Genomic DNA, 22,277 nt, shown 5'->3' on the forward strand with positions numbered 1-22,277 from the left:
GTCCTCTTGGTAACAGGTAACCCACCTATTGGTATAGGTCTGTACCACACACGTTGGTAGTGACTGAGCAGCCAGACCTATCTCAAGAGGGGTAAATGTGAGCTGTAGAGATGTAACACTTCTACTCAAGGTTTTTAGTAAAGTATTTAACTGTCACTTTTAAATAAGCCTTCTTTAGAAAGGGCAATATACAACTATAAAAATACACTTCCTCAGATTTAAGATGATATGATAGGTTATTTATAATGCGCTTAATACCCAGAGGTTTCTAAGCGCGGCCCTGGGGATCGAACCTCCCTCCCTAACCTTTTTGTTTCTTGTCTTTTAGTACTCCAAGCAAATGCTTTGTTCCCCTGCTTTTCTTGCTTTCACTGATACTGCCCGCTGTTAGTCTCTAGACCTCACCAATAATAGGTTATTAAGCCCCTTTTTCTTCCTCTTAGACTTGGCTAGCTACCTCTTGATTTATACTTAGCTTCTTACTAGTCAAATATGTACCAGCCTGATGGACTTTTCTCCATCTGTACCTGGCGGAGGAGGTAAGGACTGCTATGTACTCCTGTCTTCATCCTGGATGAGTTTTTTTTTTTATTTGTTTAAACCCTGATAATTTCTCAGGAATTTGTTTTTGTACACTCTATATTTACCATATATAATAAACAAGTGATCATAGCTGTTAAAATACTACTCCTACTTCCCGTCCCCTTTCCTCCATACTTTTGGGACATTCGATCCAGTGGGACGGGACCGGAGCACTTTTGTAAAAAAAAAAGCATCAAATTGAAAAATGTCATTCGCTTTTTAAGCGGGGTACTGCACATGGCCGTAACCCCGCCCTCCTTAGCTCCACATCGCCCTTCAGTCCTTTTCTCCGCGCGGTCAGGCCTGGATGCACTTGCATCACCGGGAAGACCTTTTTCTTTCCTGTTGTCCTTCTCTCCTGCTGCGGTTCTGTGGTCGTGTAATCCTCTGTCTATGCCAGATCGTTTGGGATTTGTTCCTCTTGCGAACATCGCTTTGCTAGGGCGTATCCCCATTCTCTCTGGAGTGTCTGGGACCGGATCACGTTGGAACTTGTGTTTCTACTGCGATTGCCTTTCGGTCCGGGCACTTCAACGTAGTCTTCGTCGGTGGGAGGAGGTCTTCCAGAGTTCCTCTATCGAATTTCCAACTCTTCATGGACTGAAAGAAGCGACGCCTGGTAAGTTCCTTACTTTTCAGGGCACCCCAGCCAGGGGACTCCTTCCCGAGGTCATCCAGGGGCTTCAAAAGCTCTGCTATCAGGGTTTCTCCTGAGGTGCCTCGCAGGCCTAATAGGCGTACCAGGGGTTTTCTCTGAGGGTTTCCGTGCGGGCCTGCCAATACCAGATCACGATCCGAGGTTCACCAATCGGGTGCTAATAGCCAGCCTAGTTGTGCTGAGGCTTTGGCACCGGGGTGCGCCCCAGGGCCTCCGTTGAGGCTTTCTGTACTGAACTACGGTTCGAGGCCCTCTCAGGGGAGCTATAAAGACCGGATACTGTTCTGAGGTTCCTCTTATCGAGGCTAAGGTGTGTACCAACAGAACTAGGGTCCCGTTAAGGTCTTGTTTGTGAGGTGGATTCCTCAACTTTCCCGAGCATGCAGTGTTACCGGTTCTGTTGAGGGGTCACAGGGAGAGGTTGCCGACCGTTTTTCCTCAGTTACCGGCTTGGCCGAGGTTCCTCTCCTGGAGGCTAACTCAAAGGGTCATGACAGGGTGTTCAGTAAACATCCCAGGCCCTATAGTACCGGCTTTGTCAAGGATCCTTGCTTCAAGGCTAAAGTTTCGATCAAATCCTCTGACCAGTCTGTGGAGATGCCTGCCTCATCCGCGCATGTGACACGGTTCTCCTCAGATGTTAACAAAATGGCAGGTCTTCCTGCGTGGTCTTTGGCGGCCATTTTGGATTCTTCCCTTACTCCCACGCTATCAACAGCGGATGCTAGGAACCTTCTTTTTGGTAAACAACCATTTCCACGTGTCAGTGCCAACCCGTTCTGCCCTTCTTATGCTTCCTTGCAGCCTCTTCGTCAGAGGATGCCTTTTTCGGGAAGTTTCAGCGACTTATGCACTTTGACCCCATAAGGGAGTACTTTAAGGGCCTTTCTTGTAGCTAGCTCTGTCACCAGGGTTTCCTCGGATGTGCCCTAGGGGCCTAACGGGCATGCCGGAGATTCCTCCGAAGGTTCTGAGGGACCTGCCAGTACCAGACATTGTTCCAAGGTTCACCATCACGGTGCTAATGTTAAGCCCAGTTCGGCTGGATGTTGAGATACCAGGGTTCACCCTGAGGTCTCTGTTTCTGGAGCTTTCCCCACTGTAACCAGGTTGAAACATGAAATTCCTCTTGTGGAGGCTAAAGTCTGTACCGAGTCCCAACTCGAGGCCCCTTTTAAGGGAGCTTTACGTACCAGGTTGAAACCTGCGGCTCCTCTTGTGGAGGCTAAAGTCTATATCGACAGATCTGAGAGGCCTTCTCCGAGGGTCTTGTCGGTGAGGTATTGTCCTCAACCGTCCCACTCTCAGGGTTGTGGTGGTACCGGTTCTGTCGAGGGGGCAAAGAGGAGGGGGGGTCACGGACCACATTCTGTCTGTTACCGGCTTGTCCGTGTTTCCTCCGTTGGAGGCTAATTTTGAGACTAGTTCGAAGATATCAACTAAACATCCGAGACCACCCAGTCCCGGCTCTGCCGAGGGTCCTTGTAAGGCTAAATGTTACTTAAGTCCCCTGACTCTCCTGAGGAGGCAATTGCCTCAGCTATGCATGTGACACAGCTCTCTTCAGGTGGAGACAAAATGGCGGCCCAACCTGCATGGTCTACGGCGGTCATTTTGGAAACCTCCCTTACAACTACATTTGCAAAGTCTGGTGCTGGGAGCATTCCTTTCGGCAATAGTAACTCGTTACGCCCTTCTTGGACCGGCGTGCGTGGTCTCTGCTGCCTCGTACTGTCTCGATACCTCCTGCTTTTGCTCCAATGATCTATGTGGACCCGGCTGGTGGTGGACCCTCCTGGCAACCATCCTCCTTGTGTTCGGGGGGGGTAGGTCCCTTACCAGCGGTTTCTTCCTCTTCGACACGTAAGCCCTTGGCTGAGGATACGTTTTTTGGGAAGTTTCAGATGCTCATGCACTTTGACCCTATGAGGATGTATTTCAAGCGTCTTTTCACTCCAGTTCCACCCCAGCCCCGGCTGCTCCGATTCAGGTTTTCTTTTAAAACCTGAGGCGGTAGGTGTGGAGGACCTGTCTTCTGTTCCCGCCTCGTTGGGATGAGCCTTAAGCGGATGAGAATGGCGATGAGCAGCCCCGCTCGGTGAGAGCATTCCATGACCGGGAGAGGTTTGTGTAACTCTGTTACCAGGGATTCCCCTGAGGTGCCTCAAGGGCCTAATAGGTGCACCAGAGGGTTATATGAGGGTCCCCTCAGAGGACCTGCCAAAACCAGACGTGATTCCGAGGTTCACCATTTGGGTGCTACGGTTCAGCCCAGTTTGTCTTTGGCTCTGGATACCGGGGTTCGCCCTGAGGTCTACATTTCTGGAGCTTTGCACACTGATACCGGGGTACGCCATGTGGTCTCAGTTTCTGGTGCTTGTCACACCGAGCCCCGGCTCGAGGCCCCTCTTGAGGGAGCTATATGTCCCGGGTTAAAACCCAAGGTTCCTTTAATTACAGTGCCATTTTGGATACCTCCCTTACACCAACTTTCATGACGACTGATGCTGGGAGTGTTCCTTTTGGGGGCTGAGCAGCTTTTCCAGGTCTATGTGTATAACAAAGTCCCGTTTGTAGGTCCTGGCGACAGGGTCCCAGACTCTGTCCCTCTGAGATCAGGGGGTTTCAAGGTCGCAGTGCGCGCCGATCTGAAACTCCTGTTGGTAGCCCCGCCTTAAGCGGCAGCAGCAAGGTGGTTGGTTTTTCTCTCACCCATCAGCCTCCTCTACAGGGACAGGTAATCTCTCTGCTGACAAATCACCAAATTATATTTTTTGTCGGTCACACTACACTTCGGTTGGGGGGTGAATCTCGTCTCATCTGGAGGCGTGGCAAACCATCACCGAAGACTGGTGTGGTTTGTCCATCGTTTAGGTGGGTTTTCGCTTGCCTTTTCCTCCTACCTCTCCCTTCAAACCTCTCTTCCGATAGATCGGGATGCCCTCCCTCAGAGCAGAGGTACAGAAATTCTATACCTCAAAGGGGTGGAACCTTTTCCCCTCATGGAGCAAGGGAGGGGCTAGTACTGCTGTCCTTTCACAGTGCTCAACCAGGCTGGCCTGCGCACTATCTTCGATCTTTCCAAGAGAAATTCAAGTTGCTCACGCCCTGCCAAATAAAGTCCTCTCTTGGGAAGGGCGATTGGCTCAGTGTGGTGGTCTTCCAGGATGCGTAAATGCGCATCCTGACTGGAGCCTGCATAGGAAATATCTGTGGCTCTCTGGAGCCTGCATATGAAATATCTGTGGTTCTCTGTGGGAGCAGAACACTTCAGTTTTGGGTACTCCTTTTGGTCTCGGCTCAGCGAGATGCATCGGAAACTCCTTGGAGGGGCCCGGCAGCAGTCTCGCAAACCGGATCTTCTTCCAAGGTTCCTCATTTGTGGCTATGGCTGACCCCAGTTCTGCTGTGGGTTTTGATGCCAGGGTTCGCCCTGAGGCTTCTCCAACTAGAGCTAGTTGTACCGAGTCTTGGCTCGAAATCCCTCTCCAGGTGGCTGTAAGACCAGGGTTAAACCTGAGGTTCCCCTGCTTGGGGCTAAATCGGTCACAAACAGAATTGAGAGTCCCTCATCGAGGGTCTTGGCTGTAAGGTATATCCATAAGCCTTTCAGCACGCGCGGCCGTGGTGATAACAGTTCTGTTGAGGGGGTGAAAGAAGGTGGTCATGTACCACAGACCTTCCAGTGCCGACTCTGCTGAGGATCCTCCACTAGAGGCTAATTCTGGGAAAGCCCCTGACGTATCAAGTAAACACCATAGATCTGCCTGTACAGGCTCTGCCAAGGTTCCTTGTTTCAAGGCTAGGATGGCACGCAAGGCCCTGATTCCCCGGGTTAGACTATTGCTTCACTTGCTCCTGTGACGCAGTTCGCCCCTGGTGTGTGATAATGGCGTCCCAATCTCTGTGGGCCACGGCTACCATTTTGAATACCTCCCTTAAAGCGAGGTTTTACATCAACAAGCAGGGCGACACAGACTCTCCTCTCCTTGTGGATCTTGTCATACAAATTTGGCCAGTATGTTCTTTGGCTCCAGGCTCCACACATCCCGGGTCACCTCAATGTGACCACAGATTAATTCAGTCACCAGTCGGCATCGGTTACGAGTGCGAGATGAACAGCAATATCATCTCCAGCTTTTTCCAGCAATGGGGCACCCTAGAGGAGGTCCTCTTTGCAGCTTGTGGGTCAAAATGAAAGCTTATGCTTTCCCCTCATTGCCTCCTATCCATCGGTCGCTCTGTAAGCACATCGAACCGTTGCCAAAGCAGCTATGTGGGCTTTCCCACCAGCTTTTGGTAAGCATTACTGCTTAAACCTGGGCTCCAGAGCCAATGCTCAATTCGGCCAGGCTGTTCTTCAAACCTTTTTCAGTAAGGAGGTTCCATCCCCCCGTATTTCCTGTGAGGAGTGCTTGGGAATCGCCTAAAAGTATGGAGGAAAGGGGACGGGACATAGGAGTATAACAAAATTACTCACCGTAGTGACTATCTAACTCCTAGTCCATAATCCCCTTTACTCCATACGGCCGCCTGCCGTAGTATCCTCTATTATTGCTTAAAGGTCTCAGACCTGGCGATAGAAAAGGACTGAAGGGCGATGCGTGGGGCGGAGCTAAGGAGGGCAGGGTTACGGCCACGTGCAGAACCCTACGTAAAAAAAGACAACACATTTTCCAATTTGATGCTTTTTTTTTTTTTTTTACAAAAGTGCTCTGGTCCCGTCCTACTGGACGGAATGTCCCAAAAGTATGGAGGAAAGGGGACTATGGACTAGGAGTAAGATGGTCACTACAGTGAGTAACTTTGTTAATTCACTGCAGGGTAACTGCTGACACCAGTACATGTGTGAGCATTAACCTACAAAGGACCCTGAGCTGGTTATGGTAGAATTTATTATGGTATTTATTGAGCCCAGGCCTAGCTTTGAGAAGCAACAGTCCTTTACAGAGGTATACTACAGTACAGATGCATAACAGAGTGCCTTTCAGCGGTAACAGAACAGATATTCATCGGGGGGGGGGTAGGATAGAAAGGGACACAGAGGAAGGCTAGAGCTGTACAGGGTGGCGGGGAGGAGCAGGCAGATGGCGTCTAGCAAGTCATGTGGCGCGGGGGGGGGGTTGCGAGTGGCCTAGCTGTTGAGGAGGAGAGACTCCTTGAAGAGGTGGTGTTTGAGTTCTTTTCTGAATTGTAAGATCGTGGGGGCGGGGGGTGGGGGGAGGAGTCTGATGCTGATGGGAGGAGGTTCCATAGTGTTGGGGTATAGGCTTGTTTTCTAGTCCTTTCCTTTTTGCAGCAGTGGATTTCAAGTCTGCATGTGTCCTGGCTTCTGGTGGTACACTGTCTGTGGGAGATGCTAGTTTCTCTGCGAGATAGCTGGGTGACTTGAGGGCGACTGCCTTATAGATGTTGCAGCAAGACTTGAAGGTGATTTATGCGTGCGGGAGCCAGTGAAGGGCGATAAAGGGCGGGGCGAAGTGGTTTTATCTGCATAAGCCCTTGATGAGACATGCAGCTGCTTGTAGGACACTTCTGAGGGGAGTTTAAGGGGGGGGGGGCTTTCGAGGAGGTATTTGCCCTCTTCCAGGTTGGATATGACCAATGCTTGAACTGTGGATCTCAAGCTCTCCGGAGGGTTGAAGGGCTTGACTTTCCGCAGGAGAGCTGATACCAAGCTGTCTGAGTTTTCTTAACTATGTGTGTCTTGAGGAAGAGGTCTTTATCGATGTGCTTCCCGAGAGACTTTGCGCAGGAGGTGAACTCTGGTGTGAAGCCCTCAAGGTTCATGGTTGATAGCTAGGTCTGTATGTCTGTGTGTTGTTGGTGAGGAGTAGGAAATCAGTATTGTAGGGGTTGAGCTTCAAGTATACACTGGACATCCAAAACGACATCCAAGACTGTATCAGTGAGGGGCACGTTTTAAGCCTGTGGATGTCCTTGATGGAGTCGATCTTGAGGTATAGCAGTGTTTCGTCTGTGTATTCTTGGATGTAGATTTAAAAAAAGTTTATCAATCCGATAGCGGGGGATATGAACAGTTTCTCGTATCTATTAAAAGCGGTTTCACCCCACGCCCCAAGAAGCAGTAACCATGGGTCTTCCAGTATTGCCAGACCCGAAACAGTGCGTAACTTATCAAGACATTTCTTTCAGTGGTTGTGAACTTCAGGGTATTCCCAAATATCCAAAAAGGTACCCTCCACCCCCACATCTGAGGCATTCAGCGTGATCAGTGCGGCATCACTTAATCACTGCAGTGGCATAATAGGCCTTGTGGAGTATTTTGAGTTGGATCAGTCGTATCCTGCCAGATATCTCAATTGTCCTTGGAGACAAAGCCTGCAGACAACAAATTCCTCAGATTCAAGCAGGACCTCATCCCTTTCCCATTGAGTCTAGAGGTTGGACAACTCCTTGGTCCTGAAGGCAGTAAGGACTTGATATCGAGTGGCGATAAGGTTGGTGCTTATACGCTTCAGGAGGAGATTTGCCTCAAGTGGGGGGAGCAAGGTGGAATGTCTTGGAGCATCTGCAATTGAGCATGTAAGGCGTGCAATAGCTGCATCTGGCTGTATCTTTTAGTCACTTAAGGCCAAACGCATTGTGTAAATCAGCAAATGGGACCAGTGTACCCTCCTTCACCACATCTGCAAGGTGGAGAACGTTGCACCTCTCCCATACCCCAAGTCTACCAATTGTTACCTTCCGACATATATGCATTGCGCCAATGGGTTTGGTTTAAGGTAGCCTGCCCTCCCCATCCTGTCGATACGCCTCTCTCCACACCTGTATTGTATGCTTCAGCATGTTCTGAAGCAACTGCCTCCCGGACTACTATATAGGATGTGAATAGGAGGCAAACCCTGCAACCACCTTCTCTCAGCCCTCCCGTGCAGTAGAAGATGTCACCGTAGATTTCTTCCAATACGATTTCACCTAATGAGATTTCACCGTATTTATTTCACTGAAAATGGTAGGGGATATTGTATTATGTGTAATGCATAATAGGCGGGGTGAACGTATAAGTTAGGGTAAGGAGGGGTGAGGGGGGACGTGGAGGACTCTCCCCACCTTAGCATTAAATAAAAAAAAATAGTAGAAAAAGTCCAAAGTAGATTTCGTTTTTCGGGGGAAATTTCCATTAGGTGAAATATTTTCTAAGAAAGCACATGCATCCGTAGAAGATGAGTCTCTGTGTCGTCAGTCCTTTACGGTTGCTAACTGGCCGGCTCAATAATAACTGTGCAGGTTGGGTAGCCCGATGCCTCCGTCCCATAACGAATGCTGTAACGTAGTCACAGCAATGCAATGCTGGCCGCCAAACCACAAATGATTCCGTAGAGTGGCATCATTTCTGTCAAAATCTGCTCTGGGAATCTGAAGCCGGGCGCTTTGGAGTATGTACAAGTATCTTGGCAGAGTTAACATTTTCCACAAGGCCGTCTTCCCAGGCAGTGTGAACGAGAGGTATTTCCAGTGGGTTACATCACGGGTGAACTTGTATGTCAAAAACTGAGCTGCCTTGATCTTATGCAGATGATCCTGCTGGATAAGAAAAGTAATCAAGTCTGGACATGGAGCCATGCACCCCCGAAAGAAAGGAGGTGCCACGGTCTGAGGGATGCAGAGCCCTCCAAGCATCCACCAGCCCCAGTGCAAGTGGGAATGTGTGCAGTTTTGTGCAAGTGCTAGTGTTCCTACCCCCGAGGTGGGTCAGATCCTAGAGCAAATCCATCACATCATTGAAATCAACCCCCAAGGTCCCAGGTATCTGCCTGATTGTTCATGCCTTTGCCTCGGGAAGATAGCCCAGGGGCAACGTGCTCAGAAGCAAGACGACACAGAGCACCACAGGTTTGATCCCCGGGTCGGCGCTTAGAAACCTCTGGGTATTAAGCGTGTTCTATCATATCATATAATAATGAGAGCCGCTTGGATATCATTCAAGAGGTTGAGCCCCAGAGGTGGAGGGGCATACACACATACGATACACCAAACCTCCCCACATAATTCCCACCAATACAAAGCGCCCTCGAGAATCCTGTCTCACAGGAGTCGGAAGGTGAGCCATTGGTATATAATTATCAGAGCGTCTCTCGCCCCATGGAAACACCTGCATGTACTGCAGTGAGAAACCGACACTCTGACCTGGCCTGATGGATTTCTGTAAGAAGGACTATATCTGGTGAGGGCTGGTTGAGAAGCTGCAGTACCAGCCGCCTCTTAACGCTAGACCCCAATCCATTCACATTCCAGGTTAAAAAGGAAAGCATCTTAGTCCATCCCCTGCCGCCATATTTGTGTGGCAAAAAGTGTAGTGAGGGAGGTGCGGGCGGAGAACCTAGCCCCGTTTCCCTGATCGAAGAGACAGAGACCCCATCTCCAAATGATACTCCTGGAGATGTCCCAAAAAAAACATAGAAACAACAATTCCCCCACCCGTACTTCAACGCAACCTGAAGCACTTGCCGCCCGAACCTTGCGGCGGTAGTCCGGATCCAGTTGTAGGCAAGAAAAATCATAACTTAAGGAGACCTCAGTCAGCTGACGGGCACAATTTCTAAATGTGGAACATTGGAGCTAGGTGTTTGACAAGTCTGAATCCAAAGGTCAGGCAAGAACCGAGACCTCATCCTGTGTCCTGTCAGCTGCGAAACTTAAGCCGAGTGAAGGTGGGACATATGGGTCCTGCGGCTTTGAAGACTGTTCCGGCTCCCATATCTGCCCCATGTTTGCATGACACCATTCAGGAGACCTGGAAACTGCAATGATCACTTCAAACCAGTCCCAGACCTCACACGGCTCGTGGGAAAGATGAGTGGTCTCTTTGTGGCGTACTTAAGTTGAGTCGCAAAAAAGAGCGCAAACTTAATGTCATGCGAGTGTAGCTTTTGCTTGATGGAGTCTAGGATTGTCTGAACCTTTGCACCTCTCTGGTGTAATCGGAGTAGGGCAACGCAATAATTCAGTAAGCTGGCAATCACGGTCTGTGGGGGAGCCTCTGGAGTGGGCTCACCCTCTGGGATCTGCTGTGCCCTTTCAATGGAAAAAAAGGTTGGAGAGTTTTCTTGGCGACACCAGATCAGTCAACCACTGCTCCAAGAAGAGCACCATGCAGGCACCCTTCTCCTTCTAGGGGGGAGTACCAGTAGTATACAAAGATGATTGTGCCAGGAGCGGCCCTTGTTGTCCTCTGCTTGGTTTTCCAGAGTTTTCAGCTGTTTCGTGATTAAAAGTAATTTGTGCTCTGTTGATTTAAAGACATCCTCTGAAACCGAGATGCGCTTTTCGGCCTTACCCACTCTCGTGGACAGCTTTCAGAGATCATGATGTATCAGGGAGACTTCTGGAGAGAGTCTGTCCATCTTACCCTCCATGGAGGCCCTGGATTTTGCAATTGCTCCCATCACATCACTAAGCGACAAGGAGTGGTTTCGCACATCTTTAGGGGCAGCAGTGTCTGTCACGACCAGAGACGTGGAGGGCGGTGTGGCACAAATTGTGTACTGGTCCATCTTGATCTGTGCTGCAGCCTTGCAGAGTGTCTCCTTCACCATGGCCACTGGCAGTGCCGTTTAAGGCACAGGTTTCTGATCGCTGGCACCCTCAGCAGAAGCAATGACCCCCCAAAATTCTAGAGGTGCTGCTCAGGCAAAGGCTGCAAGGTAGACCCAGTGATGCCATGCTACTTTATGTAGATGCAGGAGTGCGGTCCTCCCAAAGCACTGCCCCAGCCCAGAAGGCTGTAGTCGCTCTTGCTTTAAAATGTCCCAGCCACAAAGACCAGGGTGCTGCATGGATACAGAGCCGGGGAATGGGGCCAGATAGAATGAACGGGCGCTAATGGTGTGTTTTGCAGCCGCTGAGCTGGCCCAGGATAGAATTGTGCCACCACCGGGAATGGCCCAATGTACGAGAGGCAGATCTGCCACACACCCGCCAGGCAGATTGCTGCACGCAAGTGTTTCAGCTGTAGTTATGTGGGACCAGGGTCCGACATCCACAACAGGGCCGGCAGTTTCGTCCCCATGCTGGGGGGGTCCCTCCCTCACCTGATCAGCCCCCCACCAGGCATCCGCCATCTTCGTGGTTACCCCCACTAGCAAGGGTCTGCTTCCGGGACCATGTGCATGCAGATGACGGGCAGCCGCAGGACGGCGGACAAGGATGTAAGTTAGCTGTCGGAGGTCCTTACCACCGACATCCGTTACGTTGAACACAGATACAGATTTCACTGGGAGGAAGGCAGAAATATGCTGCAGGACCGTAGCCCTTCGCCGATGTGCAGGATTAACCTGATTTTCCATGAATAACAGGATTTTATGACAGGATAAATCGGACCTGGACGAAGCAACAAGGGCTCGCGTCCACATGCAACACCGCCCCTTGGATGTTGTTTTAATTCAAGGTGCTTTAGAAATGACAAAAATTAATGAATAGTATGAAGCAAAATTGATAATCCTGGTAACCTCAACATCAATGTCAACTGATTGGTGCTAAACAAAAATGTTCAGAAGTCCTTGCATGCTTAATTCGGGTAACACAGTGCTGGTGAAAACATTGAACGTATATTCTTTTTCATTACAGTATGTTAGGTTGCAGTGGGTTCACTTTAAGCAAAGGGCCTCTTCCCCAACTCAGTGTAAGTACATTTTGCTATTACTGCGACCGAGTGAAGCAACCTTCATTTAACTTCAGGCACTCTAACATCACAAAAATGATTTTGACTAGGAGCTTGATTACTGCATTGAATAGCGACATTGGGCAAATGTTGGTGTAAGAGGTGGGCCGTTTTTTAGCTTTGGGGGGAACACTGTAATTACTGCCTTACTCATGGAATGCCAAAGTTCATCTCGCTGACAAAATTTTATCAAAGATTTTTCAAAGATGGGAAAGAGCAAGTGGCTGAATTTGATGAATAATTCAATAGGTAGTTGTCTATGCCAGGACATTTGTTTGTGCCTCATCAAAGCAGTGGCTGTGCCTACGTCTCCAATCGATATTCTAATGTCCAAGAAAAACTTGTCTTCAGGGCACTGGCAAAGAGCTTCATGAATCTGTAATGAAACTCAGACACAAGATAGCCATTTTTTTGGTTGAAGACTTTTATTTAAAGTGTTGGGAAAATCCTTCTCTGACCCTGCTCTAAGAGGAATGGTAGGATGTCAAAATCAAAACTGTCCTTGTGTCCAAAGTTTCTATTCTGGCACTCACACTATAAACTAAACTATGAATTTAGAAGGGGAATGTCTTTAACATTAGGTGATTGCAAAAAGAGTTAATAAAGGAAAATTGAACAACTGCAACATAAAGGTTCTTCAAGGTCGAAGAGCCTTGGTTCCAGAGGGTGGCTCCATTCCTCTGGATTCTTCGTAAATACAAATGATTCTTGGTCAAACAGTTCTGTCTCTTTATTGGCCCACAACAGTACTGTTATTTACAAAGCTGCTTAGCCTTGTGGTTTCCACTTATTTCAAAGGTTTATTCTTGTTTAGCAAACAGTTCTATATCCTTTCTAGTTACTTCTGTCGATGTGCGATTCCCTGGTATACTCCCCTGCCAGGACTTGCTGTATTCTCACATACTTGAGGCTGCCTGGATTACTCGCCTGCCAGAACTTTTCACATGTGTTTTCTCTTTTACTTCCATACTTGCGCATATCTCTTTTGGTATATTACATCTCCTTGATACATCATTCTATTGGTGTTCCCCCTCCATATTAGCATTCAATTAATTACATGTGACTGGGATCCTTATTTACAATATGTCTTCTTATTTTTCAATCAGTCTCTTTATTGTCTCTGTTCCTGCAACTTTAATTGTTATAGTTTGTACTTGGTGCGTCGAAATGCCCCGGGTCCTCACTATGCCTGGGCTGACTCACCGGCTTTGCTTGGCATTCTTGGTCCAATTTGCACTTACGCTGCAAAGGTTTGCCGCCTGCTTTCTACACTGGACTGCTCTTGTGTCGTTCCGGTCTCGCTCTCGGCTTCGCCTCTGCATGCCTGTCTCGATCCAGGTACTAGAAGGTGAAATGCTGCCTCTTCAGTTGCCGAACGCCCAAGAGTCTTCCACTGGCTTCTGGCGTGTCTGTGGCCCGTCCTGTCCTCGCAGTGTTTCTCTGCTTACTCTCTGGCGAACCACTTGGCTCTGCCACACCGGTTTGTACTTCCAAGCTCACAAGCCTCGCTGAGAGGTTCAACACCTTTTCCCAAACAGCAGCAGCCTCTAAGGGTATGCTTTCGATCTTGAAATGTCCAACGCACAGATGCATTCTAAAAACAACAAAAACGCTCATTGAGCTTGATGCTCCCTCTGCTCTGAATTGTTCTTTCCTTCTTGCTCGTCCCAGTATTTGGGCGATTGTGGGAAAATGAGTCCATTGATGTTGATTGACACAGATTACTTGAAAAAACATTTTCAACAGTTTTGAACGACGAGCCCGTTCTATATGGTGGATAATTAGAACACGAAAAGGTCATTTTGGATCTTTTATATTTTAGACCAGGGAGTTTGGCCTATAAGGTTTTGGGAAAAGGTTTCTCTAGTTTCCCTCAAGGGGTGGTGTAGTTGTATTGCAATATGCCATTAGGGTATTGGCTATCAAGAGATCTTCTTCATGGGCAAATGGTGGATAACATGTCCCATCCAATGAAGCCATGACGTCTCCCTCAAGGCTGTCTCCTCCCATGTGATCCTCCCTCATATAGCCGCCCCCAGTGTCTGGATTAGGGAGTGGCTGCTGTTCCCTGGCCACATGGGAGGAGGTTACTGCCAGGGTATCAATGATGACTCCTTTGGAATCATCACATTCTATAGTGGAGAAAGTATTCTAATATCCGATCTTTCATTTCAATGTCTGCAGAATATAGGGCAGAGTAATAATCCAGAAATGCTGCTATAGTTGGAAGATCTAGGTGCTCCATCATTACCAAGGATGTTGTCAACAGTCTTCTTCTCCTCTAACCTCTTTAGGTGACTAGCCTGAAGTCTGCAACGTTCTTCATGAATTCTCAGTAAGCCTGTCTAGTATAGAAGATGCCCCTCTCCACTTCCTAATGCTACAAAAAAGCTTTGGTCCAACATCTCAATGTCTTAGTTAACTGCGTACAGTACATAAACTCAAACCAAAGAACACGAACAACGGATGCGTGAGCAGGAAGAGCTTGTGTACTCCGCTTTAAGGGATTGCACTAGCTCTTCGTGCTCACGGATTTGTTGTCTACTTTGGTCACTGTTGGGGAGTTTTCCTAAAGTCCTACTGGTAGTAACACTTTAGTAAGCTACGCCAGTGGTTTGTACATCTCCAACTTTTAATATCAGTCTGTACTAACTCAGGACCTTTGTAGAGTCGGGCTTCTCTTAAGAGGAAGGTGTGAGCTGTAGGTAAGTACACTGAACCTACTAGTTAGAGATGCATACCAAAGAAACTCTTACTTATAATTTATATAAACTGATATATACACACAAGATTCATTTTAAATACTTCAGATGTTTACGGTAGAACTCTTGGAATACTTGAGAATAAACTTGAAACAACACTTTTACTTTTGTTTGTTTGTGGTTACATTTGTAGCAACGTTAGAAAGTTAGACAATGTTATCGTATTACTGGTTATTATGCGCGCCTGCGGTTTTTAACCATTCTTTCAGTAATGCATTTACTCTGCAAACACATATAGTAAAGTTACTTAAAGAGAGGAAAATAGTTATTTAGTGTAACATTAACCTGATTCAAGGTTCTAGAGAAGGTTTCTTCGCCCAGTAAGTCTTAAGTCCCATAATTCGGAGAATCAGCAGAATACAAAGAGTTCTTGTGGATTTCTTCCAGTTTCTAGAAGCAGCAAGCTAACTAACAAGGGAGACCTTTTAAAGGACTTGATGAATGGACACAAGCAGCGGCTTGAGATGGAGGTAAGAGCGGGTTAGCCTGGCCACTGCTACCTGCACTCCAACGCTCTGCAGCGACTTCTTGGAATAAGGCAAGCAATACCTTTTTCCCCACAGTACCTTGGGTTAGAAGAAAATGTTTGTGCTGGATGCTTTGAGATGTTGCAGCTCTGGACCGACTTCCAGAATCCTTGGTCTGATGACTGAAAGCAGGACAATGGACGGGATCTATCAGCAGCAGTCTTGAGAGAGGACCTGGGGCACGACTTTCAGCAACTTCTTAGATTACTGTGCACTTTTGGCACCTTTTCTGCAGCACCAACAAAGGACACGATCACCTGGTCAATCTTCTTTGATTCCTGCAGTCCCACGCTCTCATGAGGGGGTTTGGGCAAGTTGGATCCGATCTCTGGAATGTCTTGGTTCAGTAGAGATTTGGACAAATTCAGCCTTTCCACAACAATGAACTCGAAATAGGCAGCAGGTCTCCTGATATTGGGGTTCTGCAGCTCTGGAAACTCCTGCGACCTTCGAGATGGCTTGTTTCAAAGTTGGTATTTGGACTGGTTGTTCCCACCATCCAAAGGGAAGGAGTCCTCTTCGGAGCTCCTCTGTCCCCCAGAAAATGGGGTTAGGACAGCAGTCGTGGCTTCACTGTGTTGCAAAGGGTCTGACGGCCTTTATGGTTGTCTTCTTCGGTTACTTCACCTTCTAATGGTCGACTTGCTTTTCACTCCAGAAGCCTCACCTTTTATGCAGCTCAGCACACTCCTGTGCAATCTCTCTCAGCAGTTTATAAAAAGGGGCGTTTGGCTGTCCAATCAAACAGCCAGAGACCCCCTGTGGGAGCTGGTCCTAGTCATGCACTCTGGCAGCCAAAGACGGGGAGGGGGGTGGAAATATCCTCCCCCACTTCCTGCCTGCCCAGACACTCTGGAGCCTAGACAGGGACACTAAAGAGTACCTGCCAAAGGCAAAACACACACACTGACCTCCTCCTCCCCCCAGTATGGTAGAAGGACTAACAAAGAACAACCACGCTAGTAATGGCGAAAAAAGAAAGGAGGTCCCAAGTTGGTACTTGGGTGCCCCTGTTGTCCACTACCGAGGCAATGGACATAGCCTGTGGTACAAAAACGACACAATAGTTGGTAGAACAAGTCCACTGCCACCAGCCATAATTACATTGTCTGTGACTAAAATGTCACAGGAGCCGAGATAAGGGGGATACTAGGTATCCCTTTGGCACTCCACTGAAGGTGGTGTGTGCAAATCTCTGACTATAGTGTTTTGGCAGAGATAAGTACCTCTATACCCTTATTAACTGTAGTAACTTGAGGATACAGAAAAGGGATTCTTAAAGGAGAACCCTGAGGGTCCCCAGCAACACTGTCCATAAAGAGCTATGTGCTGCAGTAGTAATATAGAGGTGCCTGTTGAGAGCTGTGGAGCAGAACAACTCCATAGCATAGGTAGAATACAAAGAATAGAGTTCCAAAAGACAGAGCCCACAAGAATGAATCAGTGGAAAAGGCTCCACTCATTCATGATTGGAAGAAAAAGATCCAGAAATCCAGCAAAAAGTGCTGGGGGGTCTCACTAGGAGAGGGGATGAAGCATAAAAATGATAAATCTCCCTAACAGTCACACAATACACCTCTGATCGTTGATTGACCCTGTTCCAAAAAACAAAGTAGCCTTTTCTGAGCGTTGATTTTACAAGATCTAAAATCAGATAATGTCACAAACCTGAAGCTAGCTTTTAAGTTGATATTTAATATCCATGGTTTAGAGCTGAGGTTATACACCAAAGGATTAATGTCCAGAGATTCATGGGCATGGTCTTAGACAACAATGTTGCCTATTGCAGTATCCAGAACCATATCTGGGAAGTTGAACAAAAGTAAGAAACATTAAATCTGCAAGTGAGTGACATGGGGGTAGGTATAAAAGTTGTACTTCCTTTGACAGAGTTATTGGGATGCCATGGATCATCCAATTTAATAGCAAGCTTACATTGCCGCACTACATGAGTTGCCCTTTGGTCAAGTACTGAAAATTGCCCATTCTCACATGAAGGTTCCTTGAAACAGTTAGTCTTCACCTGCTAAGTTAATGCAGTGCCTCATAACTCATTCACTATCAGTGTATCTATAAAGTTCCCTCTCCCTGGGTTCAGGGCACAGATAGACTACCCAAAAATCAGCAGTCCCCTCCAAGCTTACCTTAGGCAATATGAAGATTAGCATTGTTCCCCCCAAGCAGATCTCAGCTAATACGAAGTGACTGTCAGAATCTGACATTACATGACCCTGTATCACATGGCTCCGCACCAATGAACAGAATGACTATGCCTTACAATGTTGACACATAACTGCTTGCAACCAGGTAGGTGACTTTTATTCAGGATACAGTAATTATTGCTTTTCTTCAGGAACACTACTCATGGTTCTCAGCTTCCTCAAATATGTTGAGATAAATTTTCGTTTGACCAGAGTGTTCAACCTCTTGACGCTCCAAGAAATAAACCTACTCTTTTTAGCGATACAGTATAAAGGTACAGGTGGGCATAACCACACTGCAGAGATAACCTAGCAGGCCCCACCCACCCCTCAGCATACTCCTAGGGAAAAGCCTGGACGGCCAGGGAACAGTAGTGGAGAAGCAATGCACCCCTGGGTGGGACTTCACTTATAGTGGGCCATGACCAAGGGCCCACTAATAGTAGCTGCAGAAATACGAATTGCAAGACCAGGGGATTTCTAACCAGGAAGTGCAAATATCAGGGAGTAAATCAACAGAATGTACAAAGAACATGCATCCTTTAAACAAACCTAACAGGCAGTTCGAATTTAAACTGCTCCTTCAAAATGTAAAGTCTTGTATACATAAATGATCAGCAACAAGGCTCCTGTGCTGCAGGATCAGCAGGGCTTAAGACCCCCCCACCCCCCTCCCCCTCACCCTTCACCTAAAACGTCAGTGTGTAGGGCCAAAAAAAGGACTAGACACAAACGGGCACACCAATCTATGAAGCCAGAGAGAAAGGATGCCAGGGGATAGATAAACAAGTACGTGTAGAATCCTGGCACAATTATAAAATAAGCGATGAAATCAAGATGTGAGCATTAAACTGTGCTACTGAGGCATTGAGAAAAAAAGTAGAGTAATTGTAACATGCATTATGCACAATGTCATTGAAGCGAAGTTTAAGGGTGCACATTGAATACAGGCCATGGTGGAGGAAGCGAAGAAAGGAAAGAGCACACCAACCTTGCAGTACATTAATAGTTATAGACTACCTAAGTGGTATTCAGGTTTTCAAAGAGAGACTGAGCATGCCAGATGAGAACACGTGCAGGAATTCTCTGAAATTGTTTAGCTTTTTTAGTTTCTATGCTTTTCTTCATCTCTGAAACAGCATGCTTCCACATGTGTGCCCTATGCTTAAAGATGTTCCCACTCAGCTAATGCCAATGTCATTAACTTGAATAGTTTTGTTTTTCTAGGTATTATCCCTACCATTATGCACCTTATCTGTCAGACATACGCAACATCAGCAAGCTGAAACTCAATTTCGACTTGGGAAAGCCTTTCTTGCCATTTGAACAGCTTCTTGCTGTGCTTCCAGCCCTTAGTAAAGATTTACTGCCCACTGGTTATCAGGTGAGTGTTTAAAAAACTATTAATGATTGATAGTAGAACATTCATAATCAATATGAGCTAGTGCTTTCTTTAATGGAACTGTGTATATTATATGTTCAATGAAAACAAATTATTGAAATCCATATAAAAACATATAATTAAACAATTGATCTGACAAACTAAACTTTAGATTCCCTCCATGTTTTTGTGATGACTTTTGCAGGAAGAGTATGGGGCCAGAGCACTTACTGTGCAGTATACATTTTTACTTGTGCAGGACTCGTCCAAGCACACATCTCCAAGCATCCACCAGTCTTTTTCTCTGGCTTGATGGGAGAGGTGTGGTCAGTACCTTTCATGGCAGAAATCTGTCCTCCTGGGTTTTTTCAACTCCTGGCTTATCCTATGATGAGGCCGTTTTTGTCCAGCTTCTGTTGAGGACACTACAACCAGTAACCCTAATGGGAGGCCAATCTACCTCTGTTCTAGGGGTGGTTTTCATGCCTCAAGAGAGTTGTTGGCTTGTCCCTCGCTGGTTAGGAGATTGCGCATTATAATGGTGAGATGTATCTGTGTGCAGTTTATGTTGAGTGTCCCTCATGCTCAGAATATTTGTGGTTACTGAAACGGTGAGCTTGGACGTTGATGTCCATGTTGTTCAATAGTATTTGCAATTTGGAGTGGTTTCCTGGGGTTGTCTGCTCACTCGGTTATATTGGACCTTTATTATTTTTGTGCATTATTCTTTGAACATTTAAGACTAGCTCTCCTCTAACATTGTTAAATATGTCTGGGAGGGTGGCCTGCTTTTGTTTTGCAATTTTTCCAATATGTTTCATGACCTTAACTTTCACTGTTCTATGGATCATCACATTATTTACCTTTCTTTTGGTATTGTCTTGTTTTCGGTTTTGTGTTCAGGTCACTGCTTGCTATCACTTAATTATATTGTACATATCAGTAATTTTTGTAAAGTGCCCTGGCTTAAGGTGCTATAAAAACAATTAAGGATTAGCACATTGGACCAATGTTTTCGTCTGTTCTTTATCCTCCAAAAGTATGCTGACCTAGGAATATGAATATATGCACCATTCTTGATTTAAAGGCAACCTTTGACGGGGTCCCCAGACCTAAATTGTTAGAATCATTGCTAATGGCAAACAATCCTTGAATCACTTTGCGCCTTGAAACACTTGTGTTGCACCTTGAAATACTTGTGTATATGCGCGTTATAAATGCCATATCATATCATAACCCGCCAGCACTCCTAAAGGCCATCCTTTCACTATACAAAGATAATAAGGCGGTTATTCAATATAATTTGGAGGGGGATGCTACCGACCCAATAAATATTAAAGGGGGTCAGACCAGGGTGCGGACTGGCCATTCCTTTTTATGTATCTTGATGGACTAAATTGTCACCAAACTTTGTACACTTCACACCGATACCCTGACTTTGGCTCTCGAGAAAATACCCATTATTCACTATGCAGATGATGCTGCCATCATATCCATGACTTCCAGGGGAGAGCGGTGTTCGGAATATCTAAGCGTGAGCATGTCACCCCTTTTAGGAAGGAATTCCACTGGCTCCCAGTAAGGCAGAGAATAAGACATAAGATATTGTCTCTTGCCTTTAAATGTCAGAACCTGTGTGCTCGTTTTTACCTGTCTAAGAGATTGTCACTTAAACAACCTTGTCAGGAGTTGCGCTCCTCTGATAATCCTGAGTTGAACCAACCTTATTTTCACGTAAAAAGATTTAGCGAAACCTGCTTTGTTTTCCATGCTCCAAGAGAATGGAACATGTTACTTGTCGCTATCAAAGCATCTCAATCCTTGTCAACTTTCAAGAGAAGTGTAAAAACCTTACTCTTTAACTCAGCTGATTAATAATCCTGTCATACTGGGCCTGATCTTTCGTTTCCCCAGCGTTGCTTTTTTCTGTCTTGCTGCGCTCTGAGGCCCTCGGGCATGTAGCACCCTACCAAAAACTAAAATAGTCTCAACTTATTGCTTTCCAAAAAACCTGTTGAGATCTGGGTATAGAAATGAATACGAAGAAGATGAAAAGCATGGTCAAACTACATGTAGAGATTGAGGGAACCTCCATTGAGCAAGTTGATGTATTGGTATTCAGTTCCAAAGTAACTGTAGCTGGATGAGCCAAGTTGATGAGTTGGATTTAAGACTCGATTGATTTTGCAACGCATTATTTGGCTTTTTTGACAGCTGTGGGGTTGGCGCTTTCTTCCAGTGCAGGATGTTTATAATTTACAAGCAAAACTCTCTCTATGGCTCTGTTATCATCCCCACCATAAACTAGCGATAACAGAAGACATTTTTTAAGGGAGTACTTTTCCAGTTAACACATCAAAGTATATGCTTTAACAGATCTTGGTCAGGGGTGCAAGAAATTGTTCTAAAACCAGTCATGTACTTGTCTCATCGCTGTACCTCCCCCTGTTTAGCAAAATACAGGGAAGCTTTTGAAGATCTGTTGGCACAGGGGGCTTCTACCCCATCGTGCACTCATATGAAATCAACACTGCTCCCCCTAGGCCTAGTCCTAGTCATTTGTGGTCCAATACATCTTGCATTTTGGAACAGTTCCCATTGCTAGCGTATCTGCTTAATGGAAGAATGGTCGCAGCTGGTGATCCAGCTGAACAATACACAGTTTAAGCATTGTTGTTTGGTTGTTTTTCTCCAATGTCCATGAAACTATGTTTATGTTCATTCTACAACTGCACAATTGAAACAATTGATTGACATTTTTGCAGTGTTTCTGTTTTATGTTGGTTACATTTAAATCCAGCTCTTTTGTCTACTGGATTATACAGATTTGTATTGTTTTTTTAAAACACCCCTGGGTGCTCTATCCCTACCATTCTTTTGAAAAATGTTATTAAATAAGTTCAGTTTAGAAATTCTGTATTCATAACTATTATAGGTTGTTGTTGGTTGGTGTGACCTCTCACCCTGAATTTTTGTTTTTGTTCACTCAAGTACGCCCACCTGGGCTGTTCGGGGTATTGCCAGGTGCCCTTATACTGAATCTAATGTGTGTGTGATGGTCAGTAATTACCTGACTTCGCCTGACCTAGCGCGACATTCCAGGTACAATGCTCGGGTGTGAGTGTATTCTCCCAGAGCAGGCTGTCCGTGTGGAAGTGTTTGTGAAGGGGAAGGGCGGTTTCTCACAGCCTTCCCCGACCGGACCAAGCACATAAGACTGTGCGCCCAACGGATTCCTGAACCTCGGCAGTGGTCTCTGGAGAAATAGGTTTCAACATACTTGTTCCTTTCCTCCCCGTAGGGTTACACAGGAGTAGACTCCTGTTCCTAAACTATTTCCTGACTTTGGTCGATGGAGGCCTGGTCAAGGATTCCTTTCTAGACCTACCCTAATGACTGGAATGGAGTTAGTTTGCTTACCCGAACTTTGCTTTTTGACTTTTGTATCATAACGCCTGGCATCGTCCAAATCTCTTAATAAA

General features: G+C 46.5%; 1 protein-coding gene across 2 annotated transcripts in view; it reads left to right on the forward strand.

Moving 5' to 3' along the window:
• XRN1 (5'-3' exoribonuclease 1) overlaps window positions 1–22,277 on the forward strand; it is a 2,611,979-nt gene that overhangs the window by 821,398 nt on the left and 1,768,304 nt on the right. For both annotated transcript variants that reach the window (XM_069618274.1, XM_069618273.1), the window contains exon 14: window positions 18,642–18,798. In XM_069618274.1, the coding sequence (XP_069474375.1) occupies window positions 18,642–18,798 (157 nt within the window). The remainder of the gene's footprint in view (window positions 1–18,641; window positions 18,799–22,277) is intronic.

Source organism: Ambystoma mexicanum, chromosome 10 (genome assembly GCF_040938575.1).
Source record: "Ambystoma mexicanum isolate Mex_15411 chromosome 10, UKY_AmexF1_1, whole genome shotgun sequence".
NCBI lineage: Eukaryota > Metazoa > Chordata > Amphibia > Caudata > Ambystomatidae > Ambystoma > Ambystoma mexicanum.